This window comes from Capricornis sumatraensis, chromosome 9 (assembly GCF_032405125.1).
Source record: "Capricornis sumatraensis isolate serow.1 chromosome 9, serow.2, whole genome shotgun sequence".
Lineage (NCBI taxonomy): Eukaryota > Metazoa > Chordata > Mammalia > Artiodactyla > Bovidae > Capricornis > Capricornis sumatraensis.
In genome coordinates this window covers 109,489,693-109,510,653 of record NC_091077.1, presented here as the reverse complement: position 1 = coordinate 109,510,653, position 20,961 = coordinate 109,489,693, and the positions used below count along the sequence as shown (strand labels likewise).

At 42.7% G+C, this 20,961-nt stretch overlaps 1 protein-coding gene across 1 annotated transcript in view; it reads right to left on the bottom strand.

The window, feature by feature from the left end:
- The window catches only part of CAMK4 (calcium/calmodulin dependent protein kinase IV), a 270,014-nt gene that overhangs the window by 120,455 nt on the left and 128,598 nt on the right, over window positions 1-20,961 (bottom strand). Inside the window, exons 3-4 of the mRNA XM_068981356.1 lie at window positions 3,623-3,685; window positions 273-355 (exon numbers count right to left, since the gene is read on the bottom strand). Coding sequence (XP_068837457.1) covers window positions 273-355; window positions 3,623-3,685 — 146 coding nt within the window. The remainder of the gene's footprint in view (window positions 1-272; window positions 356-3,622; window positions 3,686-20,961) is intronic.

Here is a 20,961-nt window from a genome sequence, read left to right as displayed (position 1 = left end):
ACTGTTGAGCTTAGATTTCGTATGACTTTAGAAATTGTTTTGTATGTAGAAAGTAGATGTTTGCAAAAGTAAACAGCACAGTGTTTTTTTCATTCACTAAGCATCCCAAATTTTCATTTACCCACATCTTACCAAATATGTATCTTAGTAGAAGTTATTAACTGGTATAGCATGTCATTATGAAGAATTTCAGGAGAAATTTCCCTTCAGTTATTTTTGTGATTGGATGGAAAACTGTACTGTAGTTAGTTACATTTCCAGGACCCACTCACCTGTCAAACAGCTCTCCTCCTGTGACGAGTTCTAAGACCAGACTGATTTCTGTAGGGGTTTCAAATATCTCTTTAAGTTTTATCTGGGAAAAGATATAAAAAAATCACAAATTCTTTATTTTCATCTTTAGAGAATTGTTAAAACTATGGTTACAACATCTCCTTATTCTAGTAGCAGACAGTCATTTGTCACTCTCTGGTTGTTTTTTATCAGTCACCTCATTTGTTCAGAGATCCTTTTGAACTTTTATATTTTTCCTTTTGATAGCTAAAGATAGCTGCCCTAGAAGTGCTTCCTAAATTTTGCCAAATCATTCAAATGTCTGAATTTCAACTGAGTTAAAAAAAAACAAACCAGACGCAAGCAAAACTTCCTAAACCATTTGAAACCATCATGACTGGTAGAGATGCGAATGTTTCTTTCTCTCAGAACAGGACTTCAATTAGGGATCTGAGATAGAATGGACCAGGTTAAATTCTATCAGCACAGAAAGGGAATCCCTTAACAGCTAAAGAGTTGCTGGTAGATAAAACTCAGAAAAGTAACAGAGATAGTGATTTGACTGATCATAACAGGGTTTTCATGATATTCAGATAATCCATCCAGTTTTGGATATTTTCCTTCTGAGAATCAAGTGACCAGGACTGACATATATATTTGAGGAAATTTTCATGTTGACTTCTCTTTGAAAGAAATAAGATAGATAATGTAAAAGTGGTGACTGTATATGGAAAATTTTGTTAACTACTTACCCCAAACCCTTCTATCCCTACCTACTGCAAACAGAACTCTTGTTTAGGGAATCAAGGTACCTTGCTGGGAGCCAGCACGGGAGATCCCACTCATGGCAAAGGTCATGAGGAAGAGACCTGAAGGGCAAAGGTGAGATCAGGCCTCAAGGGACCCCCCTGAACCCTCTCGAGCATCTACCCCAAAACCAGAATCTGTCTGTTTTACTATATCATGCCTCTCACTGACACCTCTGACATTAATGGGAGGCTATTCCCTACCACCTTTCTCTAAAGCTTGTGAAAAATGTCCTTTGATTTAACCACATTAGACCTTGAGTTAATAAATTCCTCCCATGCTATAGCCCACTTTACCTTTACCCTATAGGAATGCAACCTTATCTAGTGCTTTCAGAGGGTGGCGCCTGACTTTAGAAAAATCACCTTTGGAGAAAATGAGTTTTCTGGCTAACTAATCATTATCAGAAAGGGTCATAAGATGTTAGTAGGCCTCCTGGCCATAAGATGATGTAAATCACCTAAGACCTGTGTATACAGATAGGTATGCAGAGAGAAAGCCTGGTCTCGATAAGGGTCAGGGCTGCTGACCGTGCATGACTTTGTATTTTCCATTATTCTCTATGTACAGCTTGAGGTATATAAGCTCTCTGGAAAAATAAAGTTTTGGGCCTCGCTTATTGAAGCTTGGTCTCCTGTGTCTTTCTTTGTTTCTTTCTTTATCTTCTTTTCAGGCTGACTCCCTGGGGCGTAGAGGCCCTCTGAGTTCACTTTCTTGCCCGGGCTTCTAAGATCCACATGAGAGGGAGCCCGAGGCGGGGCACCCTCTGCTATTCAAGCAGACGCCTGTGGCCTACGTGAACAGAGCAAGTCTTTTGTCTGAGGCTTTATTGGCTCTCTGCGTAAACCAAGGAGTATCAGACTCTTTCTCTCCTCTATTTTCCTAACTGCTATATTCCTTCTTTATCTCTTTCTATATCTCTAAACAAATTATTCGTCTAGGTCGCTGACGCTGTCCCCCTGAGGATACCCTGGATCCAACCGGGGCTGGACCCTGGTAGTACCTAGTCTCAAATTATGGATTATGGTTAGTCTAAGCCATTTATGATAACCCAGGTCCTTAATTTTCCAGTCTTCGTGCCATTTAGGGTGATCGTGTGACCAGCTCTGGCCAGTAAAATCTGAAGAGAATTCTGCAACTGGAAATTTTGGAAAAGCTTTTACACTTCTTATCAGACTCTGCTGTTAAACCTCTCCGCTCCCTTCTGTCTTGAACACAGACCTGGAGACTTATGAATATAGCAGCCATTTTAGGGCCACGAGGGAGAAACATGGAGGTGAAAGCTGCTCCCTGAAGACGGGAGAGTGGGAGCCCCCTAGTGGTACCATGGCTAAGGGGCCCCCCTGAGAGCTCAGCTGGTAAAGAACCCGCCTACAATGCAGGAGACCTGGTTCGATTCCTGGATCGGGAAGAGACTCTGGAGAAGGGATAGGCTACCCACTCCAGTATTCTTGGGCTTCCTTGGGGGCTTAGATGGTAAGAATCTGCCTACAGCAAGGATGACCTGGGTTTGATCCCTGGGTTGGAAAGATCCCCTGGAGGAGCCTGGCAGGCTACAGTCCATGGGGTCGCAAAGAGTCAGATACAACTGAGTGACTAAGCACACACAGCGCAGTGGCTGAGACTCCATGCTTCCAATGTGGGGGGCTGGGGGGGGGGTGGGTTCAATCCCAAGTTGGGATCAGGAAAAAGGAGGAAAGGTGGCAGAACCAATGGATGGGTCTTGGATGACATCACTGAGGAGCTGAACTATCACTAACAACTGCCTACCTTCTGATTTCTCGTAAGAAAAATATTTGTTTAGACCAGCATATTCAAGTTTTCTGATATTTACAACTGAATTGCTAACTAATAAACAACTTGTAAGCACTTTGCCTTGAGCTGAAGCATGCCGGTCATCCTCTGAGACACCACAAATTTCTCAGTGAAATGAGTAAAATATTTTAAGTAACTGGCTCACTTTATAAAAACAAGTTATGGCCTGGAAAATGATTTTGTTCTTTTCACTTCATTGGCTCAAGGAAGCTTCCCCCAGCCCTTCTTTCCCTTGGTGCCTTTATCTGTAGATAGCCTAGAGCAGAGCTTCGGAGAACGTTTTATTTTCCCCATTCAAGCACATTATTTATTTTAATCTTTGCATTATTTCTGAAGCAAATACTGTCTCACAGGAGAAACTCAAATGGCTTTGGAAAGCAAAGCATTTTCTTCATAGGCATTTTCAGCAATGGCGTATTAATAAGATAGGCACACAAAAGGAAAAAGCCTGTGTTTTATGAGTGAAAAAAAGCTCTCCAATTTTAGTTATCCTCTTATGCATGAAAATAACAATGTATATATTGCTGGTCTGCCCATTTTGAAACTCTTTCAAGGGGTATTATTCTTAAGATTTATTCAGTTAAAGAACTGAAAAACAAGATCAGATAAGGACAAGAATTACGCCAAGATGGCTACTTACTGGTGGTGAAAGAAGGAGTTCTCATCATCAGAATGGACAGTAAAGAACAAAAATATCATTTGAAATAGTAGGCTAAAAACCACTTACAATGTTTGGATGTGAGAGGCGAAGGAGAACTCCTATCTCAGTTCTTACGATTTTTTTGTCCACCTAAAAGGCAAAATGACAGAAAATGAAAGATACTCCCACCTTAGAAATGTCTTCATTGTAGCAGAGAATCAGAAACAGCAATAACCACCTGGATGAATCAGGTCAATGGCAGAGGTGAATGTCTAAGCTTTTTTCTTATATGTTACCTTCTTCCCTTTGTGCCCAGCTGCATGTTTTCCCCTCTGCTTCAGACATGAAGGGAACTCACTAATACAGGTCACAACTCGTCAGACCCTTTACATGGCTCCTCTGCTGTCAAAAGTCATCCCTATCACCACTCAGGCACAAGTGCTTCTCCACCTGTTCCTCCTCCTTCTCTTCCTTTCTTTTAAAAGCCTTGATTCAAACGCATTGGAGCTGTCAGTCACTTCACTTGCTTGTTTCCCACAGAAGTGAGCGTATAACCCAGCCTGACCAGTCAGAAGACTCGCTCTCCAGCCAAAGTGACGGAGTCAGAGAATCAACAGATCAAGTCAGGCCTTCCCCGACATTTTACTCAAACAATCAACAAAGGATCCTCTTTTCCTCTGAAATTGGGAGAGAAAAAGAGGATGGAGTCTGCCACTACCAGGGACTGTTACTGATGCCGTTTGGAGACTAATTCTCTGAAAACAGAGCCGATACTGCTAGATAGGAAGAGTGAGTACCGCTGACAGTGTGACCCACTGGGTTCAGTTGCCCACAAGCAAGTCTGCCCTCTGAGCTCTCTTACTGTGTGAGCTACTGAGTATACTCTTCTACTGAAACTAGCTGGAGCTGCTTGATGCCACCAGTGATGTAAGCTGAAGGAAAGTAAAGGGGTCTCAGGAAGTAGTGACTCTAGTTGATATGGAAGACTGGAGAACAGGTTTGGATAAAGCAGTTCCTCTGACCTATGTGTTTTCTGGGATGGAAGAGGGTATACAGCTTTCATCACATTCTCCAAATATCTCAGGCAGAGGAAAGTTTACAAATCTGAGCCATTTGAAACAAAGAAAATGTGCTCCTTGGAACCAGGGGAGTCAAGGACCTCTCATGAATGTATATGTAATGAATGCACGCCACATAGTAAGGGTTTAATACAGCTTTGTATGTGCTCAAGCTCCTATTAAACAATGCCAGGCATATGAAAAAAAAAAAACAGATAAAAATGATCTTTTTCAGAGGAAGATTATAATCTAATTTTGGGCATAAAACTCCTATATAAGATGTCATAAGAAGAAGAACATAAGCTGTAAACAAGTTTTGTTTTAAAAATTTCATTGTTCAGTGAAGAATTATTTTTCTGTGAGTCAAAATATTGCTACCACTCAGTGGGCTAACTCTAAAAGGTTCTGAAGTTATTAGCCATTAAAAGTCACACTATTGTTAAAATAAAGTGAAGACTTGCTCGAGTGTGCACAGGTGATGCTAGTGTGATGTGTGGGCTGCTGGTGGCCACTCGGTGACATCTGGGAGCCCGGCCCATGGCATGTAGACAGCATGGTTTGGGGGTGATGTGGTGTTAGAGGAAAATGTTATATGAGTTCTTTTACCTAGTGAAAAAAATCACATATTTCATGAAAATTTGCTATTAAACAAAAGACATCCTACTTGCATCAGATGGGAGATCTCTGACAGAGAGAGGGATTGCTAAAGCAGGCAGACACTGACAGATTTCTTCAGAAGAGCTCTTGGCTCACACTCCATTTCAGCTCTGCAGATGCTATTGAGAAAAATCTCCATATACATGATAATTTTTTAATTATTTAAAACATTTAACATTTTTTCTGGCTTTGCTAAGGCATAATTGATATACAAAACCCCACACATAATCAATGTATACAATGTGGTGAGTCTGGACACAAGTTCCCATCACCATAATCAAGATAATAAATATATTCATCACCTCCGGAAGTTTCCCATGTCCCTTTGTTGTGTGTGTGTGTGTGTGGAGCGGGGTGGTGGGGGCGAGGGGGTGGTTAAGAACACTCCATGTGAAATCTACCCTCTTGACAAATTTTTAAGTGAACAGTGCCTTACTGTTAACTATGGGCAATGTGTTGTAGAGTAGCTCTCTGGACCTTACTGACTTTGTATACCGTGATACCCACTGAGCAACAACTCTCCACCCCCTCCTCACCCATCCCTTAGGAAACACAAGCCTGCTGCTGCTACTGCGGCTAAGTCGCTTCAGTCGTGTCCAACTCTGTGCAACTCCATAGATGGCAGCCCACCAGGCTCCCCCGTCCCTGGGATTCTCCAGGCAAGAATACTGGAGTGGGTTGCCATTTCCTTCTCCAGTGCAGGAAAGTGAAAAGTGAAAGTGAATTAGCTTAGTCAGGTCCGACTCTTCGCAACCCCATGGACTAGCCTACCAGGCTCCTCTGTCCATGGGATTTCCCAGGCAAGAGTACTGGAGTGGGTTGCCATTGCTCTGCTTCTATGAGTCTGACTATTTTAGATGTCTCATACAAGAAGAATTCATCCAGTGAATATGGATTTTTTTTAATCACAATCTTCTCCATAGGACAACTTGAATTTCCTCACTAATACAAATTTTTTTTTTCATAACTGTGTGATGTTTAAGAAAGTTTCAGAACATGAGTGTCTCTAAATTAAGATTTGTTAACAATCGAACCTATTTTTCTTATTACACATTTAGTGTTACATAATACAAGGTTTTCTTCCTTGTTTTCATAATTTTTGATCCATTTAAAATAAGTATCAGAGATATCCTTTAACTTTTTTCACATGATATAGTAGATATAGTAAAATCTTTTAATACCAATATGAATTTTAAGCAAATCTATTTATTTTAATTGGAGGCTAATTATTTTACAATACTGCGGTGGTTTTATCATGTTATGTCAACACATTAAATATTGGGATGCCTTCAAGAATTAGTTCTTTGAAAACTATCTAAACTCTGGAAATATTCCTAACAGATTAGATTATTTGAAATAACACTCTTCTAATGTAGTTGTTTGTTTTTAATTCAGAATTAATTTTCTTTAAAGTTAATTTTGCAAAGGGTAATTATTTTCCCACTATACTTAAGATTAGTAGCTCTCAAATTATGATTGGAGGACCCTTCTGGGTCCCTAAGACTCTTCACGGTATATAAAAGACTTGCCCTTTTCCAACTACACATCTGGGTGAGACTAGATTTCTTTTCCCATACTTGAAACAAATGAATGCAGAAGCAGTTGAGAATTAAACTGTCTTCTATTGAGCCAGATAATAAAGAGTTTTACAAAATAATGCCACTCCTCTAAGTATTTTTCTCTTTTGGAAAATAAACTTATTTTTCACTGTAAATATTATTTATGTTAAAATATACTAAAACTGGATTTATTACTATTATAGCTTTAGTTAGTTAATACTTAAAATTCTTTAATTTCTTATTATAGAGATTCTTCAGTCTCTAATACAGTAAATGTGTATGTGTATGCTCAGTTGCTTAGTCGTGTCTGACTCATTTGTCACCCCATGGACTGTAGCTCACCAGCCTCCTCCAATCCAAGGGATTTTCCAGGCAAGAAGTGGAGTGGGTTGTCATTTCCTCCTCCAGGGGATCAAACCCACATCTCCTCAGTCTCCTGCACTGCAGGTGGATGCTTTACCATTGTGTCAGTGAATGTGTATAGCTATTTGGGATACTCAGTGAGTCAGAGAGTAGAAAGGGCTTCTACAGCCCACAAGTTAGAGACCCACTACTCGAGAAACCTTAAAATTAGACATCTGAAAGCAAAAACTAAAAAAACCCAAAACTGTAGAAATAATTGAAATGAAAGAAGAATGTGAACACCGTCTCCTCCCTGCTCCTCTGAATGCTGCAGCCCAGACTGAATGCAGGTTATGACTCAAGTGGAGGCCAGGAAGAATCTTAGAAAGAGGAAGCTAGAGAAAACTGGGGTATGTAAAGTCATCAATCCAGAGAGTAAACTGAGTGACAAACCTGGACTAAAGCCAAGGTAACAACAACTGAGCAATCCAGCAGGAATGAAGCTGAAGTTCAGTTCAGTCCAGTCGCTCAGTCGTGTCCGACTCTTTGAGACCCCATGAATCGCAGCACGCCAGGCCTCCCTGTCCATCACCATCTTCCGGAGTTCACTCACACTCGCGTCCATCGAGTCAGTGATGCCATCCAGCCACATCCTCAGTAGTCCCCTTCTCCTCCTGCCCCCAGTCCCTCCTAGCATCAAAGTCTTTTCCAAAGAGTCAACTCTTCACATGAGGTGGCCAAAGTACTGGAGTTTCAGCTTTAGCATCATTCCTTCCAAAGAAATCCCAGGGCTGATCTCCTTCAGAATGGACTGGTTGGATCTCCTTACAGTCCAAGGGACTCTCAAGAGTCTTCTCCAACACCGCAGTTCAAAAGCATCAATTCTTCGGGGCTCAGCCTTCTTCACAGTCCAACTCTCACATCCATACGTGACCACAGGAAAAACCATAGCCTTGACTAGACAGACCTTTGTTGGCAAAGTAACGTCTCTGCTTTTGAATATGCTATCTAGGTTGGTCATAACTTTTCTTCCAAGAAGTAAGTGTCTTTTAATTTCATGGCTGCAGTCACCATCTGCAGTGATTTTGGAGCCCAAAAAATAAAGTCTGACACTGTTTCCACTGTTTCCCCATCTATTTCCCATGAAGTGATGGGACCAGATGCCATGATCTTCATTTTCTGAATGTTGAGCTTTAAGCCAACTTTTTCTCTCCTCTTTCACATTCATCAAGAGGCTTTTTAGTTCCTCTTCACTTTCTGCCATAAGGGTGGTGTCATCTGCATATCTGAGGTTATTGACATTTCTCCCAGCAATCTTGATTCCAGCTTGTGTTTCTTCCAGTCCAGCATTTCTCATGATGTACTCTGCATAGAAGTTAAATAAGCAGGGTGACAATATACAGCCTTGACGTACTCCTTTTCCTATTTGGAACCAGTCTGTTGTTCCATGTCCAGTTCTAACTGTTGCTTCCTGACCTGCATACAGATTTCTCAAGAGGCAGGTCAGGTGGTCTGGTATTCCCATCTCTTTCAGAATTTTCCAGTTTATTGTGATCCACACAGTAAACACAGGTGGCTGCAACTGGCGCACATAGCACGGCCGAAAGGAGCTGCCCCACGTCCGAGGTCAGGGGCAGAAGCTGGCAGGACCCCATGCCCGAGGGGCAGTGGCCAGGAGTTACCCCACGTCTGAGGTCAGGGGCAGCGGCTGAGAGTGCCAGGCTGCAACAGCGCAGGAATGGCCGAGAGGAGCTACCCCGCGTCCAAGTTTAGGGGTGGCAGCCAAGAGGAGCTACCCCACTCCCGAGGCCAGGGGAGGCGGCCAGGAGGAGCAACCCCACATCCAAGGAGCGGTGGCTGTGTGGGCGCAGGAGGGCCGAGAGGAGCTACTCCACTTTCAAGATCAGGAGGGGCAGCGGTGAGGAGATACCCCTGGTCCAAGGTAAGAGAAACCCAAGTAAGACAGTAGGTGTTGCAAGAGGGCATCAGAGGGTAGACACACTGAAACCATAATCACAGAAACCTAGTCAATCTAATCTCACTAGGACCACAGCCTTGTCTAACTCAATGAAACTAAGCCATGCCTGCGGGGCAATCCAAGATGGGCGGGTCATGGTGGAGAGGTCTGACAGAATGTGGTCCACTGGAGAAGGGAATGGCAAACCACTTCAGTATTCGTGCCTTGAGAACCCCATGAACACTATGAAAAGGCAAAATGATAGGATACTGAAAGAGGAACTCCCCAGGTCAGTAGGTACCCAATATGCTACTGGAGATCAGTGGAGAAATAACTCCAGAAAGAATGAAGGGAGCCAAAGCAAAAACAGTACCCAGTTGTGGATGTGACTGGTGATAGAAGCAACATCCGATGCTGTAAAGAGCAATATTGCATAGGAACCTGGAAATGTGAGGTCCATGAATCAAGGCAAATTGGAAGTGGTCAAACAAGAGATGGCAAGAGTGAACGTCGACATTCTAGGAATCAGCAAACTAAAATGGACTGAAATGGGTAACTTTAATTCAGATGACCATTATATCTACAACTGTGGGCAGGAATCCCTCAGAAGAAATGGAGTAGCCATCATGGTCAACAGAAGAGTTCAAAATGCAGTACTTGGATGCACTCTCAAAAATGACAGAATGATCTCTGTTCATTTCCAAGGACAACTATTCAATATCACAGTAATCCAAGTCTATGCCCCAACCAGTAATGCTGAAGAAGCTGAAGTTTAATGGTTCTATGAAGGCCTACAAGACCTTTTAGAACTAACATCCCCCAAAATATGTCCTTTTCATTATAGGGGACTGGAATGCAAAAGTAGGAAGTCAAGAAACACCTGGAGTAACAGGCAAATTTGGCCTTGGAATACGGAATGAAGCAGGGCAAAGACTAATAGAGTTTTGCCAAGAAAATGCACTGGTCATAGCAAACACTCTCTTCCAACAACACAAGAGAAGACTCTACACATGGACATCACCAGATGGTCAACACTGAAATCAGATCGATTGTATTCTTTGCAGCCAAAGATGGAGAAGCTCTATACAGTCAACAAAAACAAGACCAGGAGCTGACTGTGGCTCAGATCATGGACTCCTTATTGCCAAATTCAGACTTAAATTGAAGAAAGTAGGGAAAACCACTAGACCATTCAGGTATGATCTAAATCAAATCCCTTATGACTATACAGTGGAAGTGAGAAATAGATTTAAGGGCCTAGATCTGATAGATAGAGCGCCTGATGAACTATGGACGGAGGTTTGTGACATTGTACAGGAGACAGGGATCAAGACTATCCCCATGGAAAAAAAATGCAAAAAAAGCAAAATGGCGGTCTGGGGAGGCCTTACAAATAGCTGTGAAAAGAAGAGAAGCAAAAAGCCAAGGAGAAAAGGAAAGATATAAGCATCTGAATGCAGAGTTCCAAAAAATAGCAAAAAGAGATAAGGAAGCCTTCCTCAGTGATCAATGCAAAGAAATAGAGGAAAACAACAGAATGGGAAAGACTAGAGATCTCTTCAAGAAAATTAGAGATACCAAGGGAATATTTCATGCAAAGATGGGCTTGATAAAGGACAGAAATGGTATGGACCTAACAGAAGCAGAAGATATTCAAAAGAAGTGGCAAGAATATACAGAAGAACTGTACAAAAAAGGTCTTCAAGACCAAGATAATCATGATGGTGTAATCACTCACCTAGAGCCAGACATCCTGGAATATGAAGTCAAGTGGGCCTTAGAAAGCATCACTACGAACAAAGCTAGTGGAGGTGATGGAATTCCAGTGGAGCTACTTCAAATCCTCAAAGATGATGGTGTGAAAGTGCTGCACTCAATATGCCAGCAAATTGGGAAAAACTCAGCAGTGGCCACTGGACTGCAAAAGGTCAGTTTTCATTCCAATCCCAAAGAAAGGCATTGCCAAAGAATCCTCAAACTTCTGCACCATTGCACTCATCTCACACACTAGTAATGTAATGCTCAAAATTCTCCAAGTCAGGCTTCAGCAATACGTGAACTGTGAACTTCCAGATGTTCAAGCTGGTTTTAGAAAAGGCAGAGGAACCAGAGATCAAATTGCCAACATCTGTTGGATCATCAAAAAAGCAAGAGAGTTCCAGAAAAACATCTATTTCTGCTTTATTGACTATGCCAAAGCCTTTCACTGTGTGGATCACAATAAACTGTGGAAATGAAGCTGAAAGGGAGAAGCAAACAAGAGAGGATACAGACAAATGGCTGAGAAGCCAAGGACAAAGCAATCTGAGGTCAGAACATCTTTCCCACAGAGATTAGCTGAGAGTCACTTGTCACCTTTTCAAAACCAAGTCTAGAGGCCCCTAGGCAGGCAAACCGTGGGGGTGGTTCCCCCAAAGGTGCTGCAGCTTGGCGGTCACATGGAGGGCATCCTGACAGCCGTTTCACCTGATGACTCCCTAGTGTTTCTCCTGTTCCAGATGATATTGCTGCCTTCCCATTTCTGACTTCCCTTCCAAACACCTGGGCAGGGCCTTCCCTGGTGCCAGCACAGGGGGTACGGCTCACCCGCTGCCCCACACAGGCCCAACCACTGAGCCCACCTGCCCAGAGCCCGAGGTCTGCAACCAGAAAGGACCCCGCGATGAGTGACCTGCATGCCACAGCGAGAGGGCAGTGTCCGCTCGCACCAGAGACAGCCTGTGCATAGCAGTGCGGACGCAGTGTGGTCAGGAATAGGAAGAGGGCAGGTTAGGAGAGGGTCTGAGTGCTGGCACTGCCATTCAGAGTCAGTGCTCTGTTTCCAAGAACATAACTGTCAAGCAAGCCACAAAAGTGGGCAGCTACCTGAACAGTCAGTACTGCCACTTGGAATTAGCTTCAAGAGCTACTATAATTTGCATCTTTCAGAAGCGTCCACAGATGGCTTTAACAAACCAACAACAACACTGTTATATAGGAGTTTTGTCCAATCATGGTTCACTCTTGAGTTTTTAATCTGAAAACCCATAAAACGTACCTTCACTATGTACAAAATAACTTGGAAAATGATAGTTTTTAATTGCTAACAATTTTCAATTATAAAAATACACATTACACATATACACAAAAATTAAATACACAAGAAAATTCTAACTTTAGCTTCCCAGAGAACAAACATAAGGTGAGGGTTAACAGTCAGGTTTTTTTTGGAATGTGCATCCCCAAAGCAGTGAGAGTGAGGAAAAGGGCAGTGCAGCGAGGTAAGAGATGACAGAGCGCAGTCAGCCACTGCTGCACTGAGCTGCAAGGACGCGCAGGTCATGGGGCAGCTGCACCCAGCTGCCTTCCCCTCAAAGTCCTTCCTCAGAGGAGTGATCGCCTACTTTGAAGTTCAGGGGACAGCAGGGAGAGAGGAACTTCCTCCTGTTTCCCACTGGCCAGTTTTGGCCCCAAGGCGTTAATTCTGTATACCTCTGGGTTCCATCTGTAGTGTTGGGTAGGCGCTTGTGATGCTGTATTGCTCTTCATCAGGTATCATATCTCATTCAGATTTAGAAGTGGCTGGAGGAATCAGAAGGTTGAAGTGTCTGTCTGGGTGGGCCTCCGTGCGGGCAGCCGGCGGGCAGTCCAGCCCTCCCTGGTCTGAAGACAGTTCGGCGCAAGGGATCTGGAGGCCCATGGGCATTCGGCCCAGTCACGGTGAATCCTGAGTGTTAATCCATCACAGGAAAATCAGACGGACTGCGGTGGGGCCAGAGCTGCTTGCCTAATTTACTGCCCATCAGAAAGAGCTTTTCTTCCATTTACATTCTTTGTGCCATGTGACAATGTGACACTGATAATCTTAGATGGCTTGGGCACATGCAAAGCCTAGTTTTAGCTTCCCCATGCGATGACAGCAAAGAGCTGAACATGACTGAACGACTGAACTGAACTATTTGAACTGCCTTAAACAGTCAAAGAAATATATCTTTCCATCATCATAAAATCATTTGTACAGTTTTAAAACTCCATGGAAATCAAGACTCCTCAGTATTGAAAGAAATCCCAACTTTGCTTTCTGCTTCCATGGAGGGAGCCAGAAAAATGAGTATGAGGCACAGTTCCAGAGTAACGTCAGAGAAGAAGGCTCCACCATCAGAAGAGCTAATCAAACATGGGCCCTTCATTAAGACACACAGCAAATATACTCCTATGCTGGGATTTGGAAGGCTAAGGGAAAAAAGAAGGAAGAACAGAAAAAAATGTGAAGAAGAAAGTACTGGGGAATTAAAGAGGAAGAAAAAGGAAAGCCAGTTTCTGCATGTGAGCGCAATGGATAGACATAGGCAGTGAAGTAGCTGGGAAAGGAGAGTAGCTGCACCCCAGACCTCTCTGGCCTTGACCCTCCCATCCCAGACGGGGTCGAGATCCAGACTCCGGAACTCCCAATACTCTGGACAAGTTGGCTCCTGCTCTGCTTCTTCTAGGAGTCAGTCAAGTAAAGCAGCATCCCCACATAAAATGCTCAGTCTCATCTCATCTTCTTTGCAGGGATGGAGATGGTAAGTCTTATTTTGTCTCTGTTATTTATTTGACTTTTTAGGCTCATTTTTGGTTTCAACAATGACCAGAGAACATGATGTGAAGTACAGAACTGTGCTCTTCAGATTCTTTGTGAAAAGAAGCAAAATACAAATTATTAATGGAAAATAAGCATATAAATATCTTTAACTTTTCCCAACTCTTTTCTGCACAGTTTCTGCTTAATTTAGCATCCTGTTTTCAGACATGTCAACAAGTATATGTTGGCACTAACATGCTTGGTAAAATGACTTGACAACAGGAGCTTTGTTAAATTCAAGAATGACAGTTTTAGCCTACAAGGATTTGAAAGCCAAGATCTGCTACTTGAACATGCATAAACCAAACATGAGACACATAAAATATTGAGGTTTTCCTACATGAAGCTATTATCTCCAATAACTACCAAACTTTGGCCGAGTCTGATTATTCCTTTATCTTCTTCATCTGACAGAAACCTGGGCATCTCACAACTACCTTAGTGTAAAGGGTGACGGCCTGTTTTTCTGCCTGAGAAACGGGAAGAATGATATTGCCATTTACTGAGACGGTGAAGACTGGGGAGAATCAGGTTTAGAAAGTTGCAAATAACAGTATGGCTCTGCCCACTGTGCTGGACTCACCTACTACTCACCGCCTTGGACCATCGCTGGTGCGTGTACGTGCTCAGTTGCTTAGTCGTGTGGACTCTTTGAGACCCTCCGGACTATAGCCCACCAGACTCCTCTGTCCATGGAATTCTCCAGCCAAGAATACTGGAGTAGGTTGCCATTTCCTACCCCAGGGAATCTTCCTAACCCAGGGATCAAACCCATGTCTCCTGCATCTCCTGCACTGGCAGGGGGATTCTTTACCACTGAGCCATCTACTGTAGCTCACTGATCATCAAATTGATCTTTGAAAAATCAAAGATCGTCTCCACTTCTGAGCCTTTCCACTTTGTACTTGATAGTCTTTTGTCTTGAATGTTCTTCTCCAAGATATTTCAGCATGACTTTGGACTCAGAGGAGACTGGAAGGGGCAGCGGTGCAGAGGAGGTGAGGGCTCAGCAGCGGGGGCTCAGTGGTGGGGGCCGTGAGGAGCCACAGACATGGCGGGGCTGGGCAGAAAGAAGACGTAAGTGGCAGAGGAGCCAATCTCCTATTTCACACTTAACAAGACTAGTCTAATGCCAGTCTGGCTCTAGTCAGCATGAGAAGACAAAAAGCTCAAATAAGCTTGGTTTTAAGAACTGTGAAACAATGTATTTTGGTAGTTCTGTGATGGCTGCCTCCTACTCTGCATTCCCTGAAACATTTGGGAGAACGAAATGGAGGAAACGGGAGCTTTCCAACGGAGGAGGACCCCGAGAATTGGAACTGAATTTAGGCTAGAGAAAAATGCCCCTCAGGAGCTCAGCCCAGAAAAAAAGACACGTGTCTTTCAGAACCTAAAACCTCTGTACATGAGGTAGGTTCAGAAGAGAGCAGCTCTTCCAAGGGAGGCTACCTCTTCTCCTTCGTTCTTAAAGTCTAAAATATGAGCCTTCCTGCTTGCAGATGCTAGAAACCCTTTCACAGGGAACAGGCTTTTACTTTACAGTGAATGAGGCAGGCTTAAAATATTCCTGGGAGACATAACAAGCTGAACAAAGCTTATACAGAAGATTTGACTGACGCCAGACTTTCTTTAGAAACAGATTTAACAGGGGGAGAGAAAAATGGGAAAAGAACATGATATATAAAGTGGAAAGGACTTTACATACCTCTTTCTGGAGAAGGGGTACTCACTCCAGTATTCTGGCCTAGAGAATTCCAAGGACTGTATAGTCCATGGGGTCGCAAAGAGTCGAACACAACTGAGCACCTTTCACTGTCACTTTTCTCCTATTTCATCTCTGTGTCTCTCCCTGGCATTAAGAATACGTAGGGGTCACCCTCATTTAATATGTCTTATCTTTAAAAACATCTCATTCCCCAATCCCTCACCTCTCTCCTGCCTTCAAAGTGTAGCTCTGCTCCCCTTAGGAGAAAACCTCTCCAGAGCTGTCTGTATTCTTTCTCCACTTCCACCTCCCTTTCCTCGTAGATTTGTCAGTGAAATTCAATCTGGCTTCATCTGCCTTTATAGGAGAGACCAGTGGTCTCCTTGAAGGAGGCTAACTACTCTTCTGATCTTATCTTACTCTGTCAGCAGCATTTGATAGATTATTTGATCACTCCCTTGTTCACATGAAATTGATTACACCTTGTCACCATTCTGGTCTGACTTTTCTTCTACTTTAAAGGCTACACAAGTATTACACTCCCTACCTAGTAGCGCTGCTCTGATTTTTAGCCTCTGCGATGATCACTCCCTCTGCGTACAGCAGCCAGTGATATCCTTCAAATGTAAATCAGGTCGTGTCATTCTCCAGCTTAAATGCTGGCGCCCCACTGTGCTCAGAATAACACCTTACAGCTCCGCGTGGGGGCCTCACCCTTGTGGGCGGATGTTGTTTTCCTTCTACACCGGCCACTTGACCTCCAGAACAGGCTCCAGGCCCCCTCCCCTTGACCCTCTCACTTCACTCAGAAAGCAACGGAGAGGCTTTCCCAGGTCACTGCACCAAAAGAAGGTACACGCACATATACACGTGGCTTCCCCGGTGGCTCAGGGATAGAGTCTGCCTGCAGTGGAGGAGCTGCAGGAGACTCAGGTTCAAGCCCTGGGTTGGGAAGATCCCTGGAGGGCAGGGCAACCCACTCCAGTACCCTTGCCTGGAGAGTTCCATGGACAGAGGAGCCTGGCGGCATACAGTCCGTGGGGCCGCAAAGAGTCGGACACGACTGAGTGACTAAGCACACACGCAGACTCACATATACACACAACCATAATCATCACTGTAGTCCCTTCATAAATTTACACAAATCTGTGTTACCATTTAGTTAAAAATTACCTGCTTCTTCCACCAGAATATAAGCTCTATAATAGCGAATGGCCTGTCCATTTTTACCCATCAGTACATCCAGCATTACTTACCAACACCTGGTATATATTAACTTATTGAATAAATAAATGAGGGATGGTGCTACTCTTTGAATATAAAAGGTTGGTGGCTCAAAGGAAAACTCTCTGGTTTAACAGCTTTGTTTAGATGAGATTGGATTTGGTTAGTCATTTGTCCTCCTGCCAGTCAAATCATGCTATCAACATCAATGGAGTAGAGAGCGCCTGTCTCACAGGCAGGTCTAAGTACCCAGATCTTCTAGGCTATACAGGTAAGAGCTGTGATTTCTAAATTGTGAGCCACGAAGAGTCACTATAGTACTTATTCAAGACTGCACTCTCCCAGGATGAATAGGGACTGTTCCAAGAAACAGAATTAAGACAAGCTCTGGTTGAAGCCACTGCCTTTCTAAGCCCACTGCGGCAGGTACGGATATTCCACAGCTGCTCCTCTCGCCCCGGGAGGATACAGAGTGTCACAGCTTCTTTTTCAATCAGGACACACTGCTGTCATTTGTGTGACTCACACTGTGTATCAAACACAACCACAGAAGAGATTAAATGAGAGTGAGATGATGAAAATCAGAAAAGAGAACAGTGAGAGCTAGAATATATATGAATTCCCAAAGAAGGAGAAGTAAGCAAAGAAATCTAGGGACACAACTATGAATATTCTGCTCTGTCTCTGTGCCTGTCAAGGGACAGTTCAGAAGAAAAGCTCTGCTGGATTCCGACTCCCATATTCCCCAATGAGGTGACTTCAATACCCTCATGATCAAATCCATGCAAAAATGAAATAGATATCCGGTGATTTAAAAAATGAGTATAGTATTAGCCTCCCAAATGTTCCTTTATGTTCATGTTGCCAAGAGTGGAAGAAAATAAATGCATATTATTTATGTTTATAAAGGTATCATAGTCACTTTTTTTTAAAGTAAAATATAAAAAGCAAAAGAGAGTAACATATCTACCATTTTAACATTGCCATTTTATTTCCTTTTACTTTTAAAAATTGTGCATATTTCCTTATATAGTTCAAATATGGAAATACAATTTTCTGCAAATATGCAAAATACAACTGTTTGCATATAAAATATGCAGATACAATTGTTTCTTACAATGTTCACTGAAAATATCATACAGTTTTATGACTACCTAATGTTCATAAGGGGCTTCCCTCGTAACTCCGTTGGTAAAGAATCTGCCTGCAATGCAGCAGATGCAGGTTCGACCCCTGAGTTGGGAAGATCCCCTGGAGAAGGAAATGGCAACCCACTCCAGTATTCTTACCTGGAGAATCTCATGGACAGAGGAGCCTGATGGACTACACTCCATGGGGTCACAAGAGTTGGTTGGACACGACTTAGCGACTAAACCACCACCAGTGTTCATAAGCAGAATGTAAAGGAGCTTCCTAACGGCCCAGTGTCATTAACACTGGTGTCTCTGATGGTAAAGAATTTGCCTGCAATGCAAGAGACCTGCATTTGATCCCTGGGTTAGGAAGATCCTCTGGAGAAAGAAATGGCTACCCACTCCAGTATTCTTGCCTGGTGAATTCCACTGACAGAGGAGCCTGGCGAGCTACAGTCCCTGGAGTGGCGAAGAGTCAGACACGACTAAGTGACTAACACTAACTTATGGTTAGATACTTTAAAACTTTTTTACATTTTGTGACTAATATAAGTCTTTCTGTAATGAACATCCTTGGCTGTACTTTTTAAAAAATTTAATTTGAATTCTGGACCTACCATTTAGACCCCTTTATAAAGTCTCTTATCCCATGTGAGGATTATTTCAATATCTCCATGGATAAGATGGGGATAATAATTGCTACCCTACAGTATTTTATTGTTGTAAGGATTCGATGAGAATATACGCAAAATCTTTTGGCCCATGGTAGATGTTCAGTGCCATTCCTGAAAGAATTTGAAAAGCAAGGTAGACATTTCCCAGTTTTCTATTTCCAATTTTCTAAGTCTTTCCATAAAAATTAATCCAACAAAAACAAACTCAACATAGAACTAAAGGTATCTATGACAGCATTCCAGCGCTGGTAAGGAAAAATGTTTAACAAGCAGGAAAATATGGTTTTTGTTTACCCTTTTTCCCTAAAAGTTGAAGACAGTTTTATTAAAATCCTAAACTATGTCCAATATAATCTTGCTGAATGGTAGTCAAAGAGGGGCATTGATGCCTCTTTGCATTCAGATTTAAACACATTCCTTCACCTTTTTTGAAGACTGGGATGAGAGCTGTACTACTTTAGTTAAACTCCATAGAAGTTTCAAGACCATTTCTTGTGTTTATTAATTACTGCTGACCATCAGGGTAACACCTGGGTTACTACAGACCTGGGGATCAGCCAGGTCCTATAGACATTCACGTTCTAACAGACCTGGAAAAATTTCATCATTTCCCTTTTGTTCTTTTTGGTCATTTTCACACCATCAACACAGTGCTTTTCAAAGCACTTTACAAATTACTAAGGAGGCATGAAAACAGCAAACTTCAGTTCTCATTTTATGTTGCTTTCAGCTGGACAGCAATGATTGGGCGGCACAACCCTCAAACCACCTGAAGCGAAAGGCAGAGCACTGTGTATTCTCAGAGGCCTGAATTCTCCCTTTGATCCTAAAACTAGGTGCTCATCTATGAGACACAAAACTGAGAATTTAGATGTTCAAGAAGCTTATGACTTTGTAACCTGTCAAAGAACAAAAAGAAAGAACAAAACCAAAAAGTGCTCCTGGAAATACTAGCATTTAAGTCTCATCAGTTACATCTTGGCATTGAATACCTTACTGAGGATAGCTTTGATTGGGGGAACACCTGGACACTCTTTAGCTCCCGACAATCTTTCTAAGATAATTAAGACTTTCAGATACCCTGGTTAACATTGTTCAAAAACGCTAAAAACTTCCTCTAAAAAGGAAAAGAACATGCTATAGACAAAAAAGGCTTTTAAATGATCCTAAAAGTAACATCATACAGCTCTAGGGCTAGAGTAAGAATGAGATACTACAAATCTTAATGATTTAAGGTTTAAAGAAAAATTCCCGGTTGATTTTGCCCCATGGTGGTATTCTCTTCTGTTGTATAATGCCAGATTTGCCTTCTTTGGTGAGGAAGCATCTTAACATCTTAACACAGAGCTCATTTTTCTGAAGAGATCAGATGCTTCCAGAAATCAAAAATGGAAGCATATTGGCTCAATCCTTCTCAAAGTCTATTTCTATGCAGTGATGTGTACATTCTCTGTGCACTACCAGCGTGCTCTTAAGTCTCTTCTGGAATGAATGGCTCAGACACGAAGCTCCACGTGGACTAACTGGGCCGCTGTGCATACATTCCATGCTAACGTTCCAGCCCCACTCCCCCTTGGTAACAGTCCCCAGGACTGTCAGGGTTCGAAGGATGCAGTGGAAAGGGCCTGTGGCCAGCACTGGGTGGTCCTGTCCTTCTCTGCATACATGACCGTATTCATGCCCACGGGGTGTCGGTGGGCTCCACAGCTGTCTGGAGCTGCCACGCCCTCGCCTCCCCAGGCTCGGGCGGTCAGCACCAGGGGGTGGCCGTGTGCACCGCTGCGCTGTCCTCATGGAAGGGGCCACGTCCACAGTGACAGCCACCCTTGAATCCAGAAGCCAACGTAGGAAGAGCCGGTGAGAGAGAAACAGCTCTCAGAGAGAGCTGGATTTACACTGAATTCTTACCCTAGAGAAATTCTTTCAAGCTAAAAGAGACTCAAACTGGAAAAAAAAAAAAAACTAAGATATCTTTGACTACAACTTTTAAGCACTTTCTCCCCAGATACAGGTTGGTATCAGATTCAGGAAGAATTTTAACTGTCATAGAAAATAAAGGATGCTTAAATTTCTTCTTTTATGCACATATAAATATGGTAGATAAATCATGACACTCATTCATATTCCCCTTCAAATAAATATGTCAAAATTTAAAAGATGATAGCAAACTTGGATTCACTGTGACTTGTCCATAAAAGAAGTCATTCACAGCCTACACTACTTCATCATTTTTGTCACACCTTGAAACTGATCATGACACCCAAATATGTACTGATGCTATCATGAAAAATAGTTCTAAACTATCTGGATCTGAAAATTTCAAAGAAAAATTCTTCCAGTGACAGCCTCGCATTCTATGGGGCAAAAAGCATTGTAGATATAACTAGCCATATGGTACATTTTTCATATCTGTGGGATAGAGATCAAGAATGACAGCTTTAACTGAATGTACCCTGTGATACTGACACTTAGAATGGAGAGCAAACTGGAATTCCATATACACGGGAACCAGTG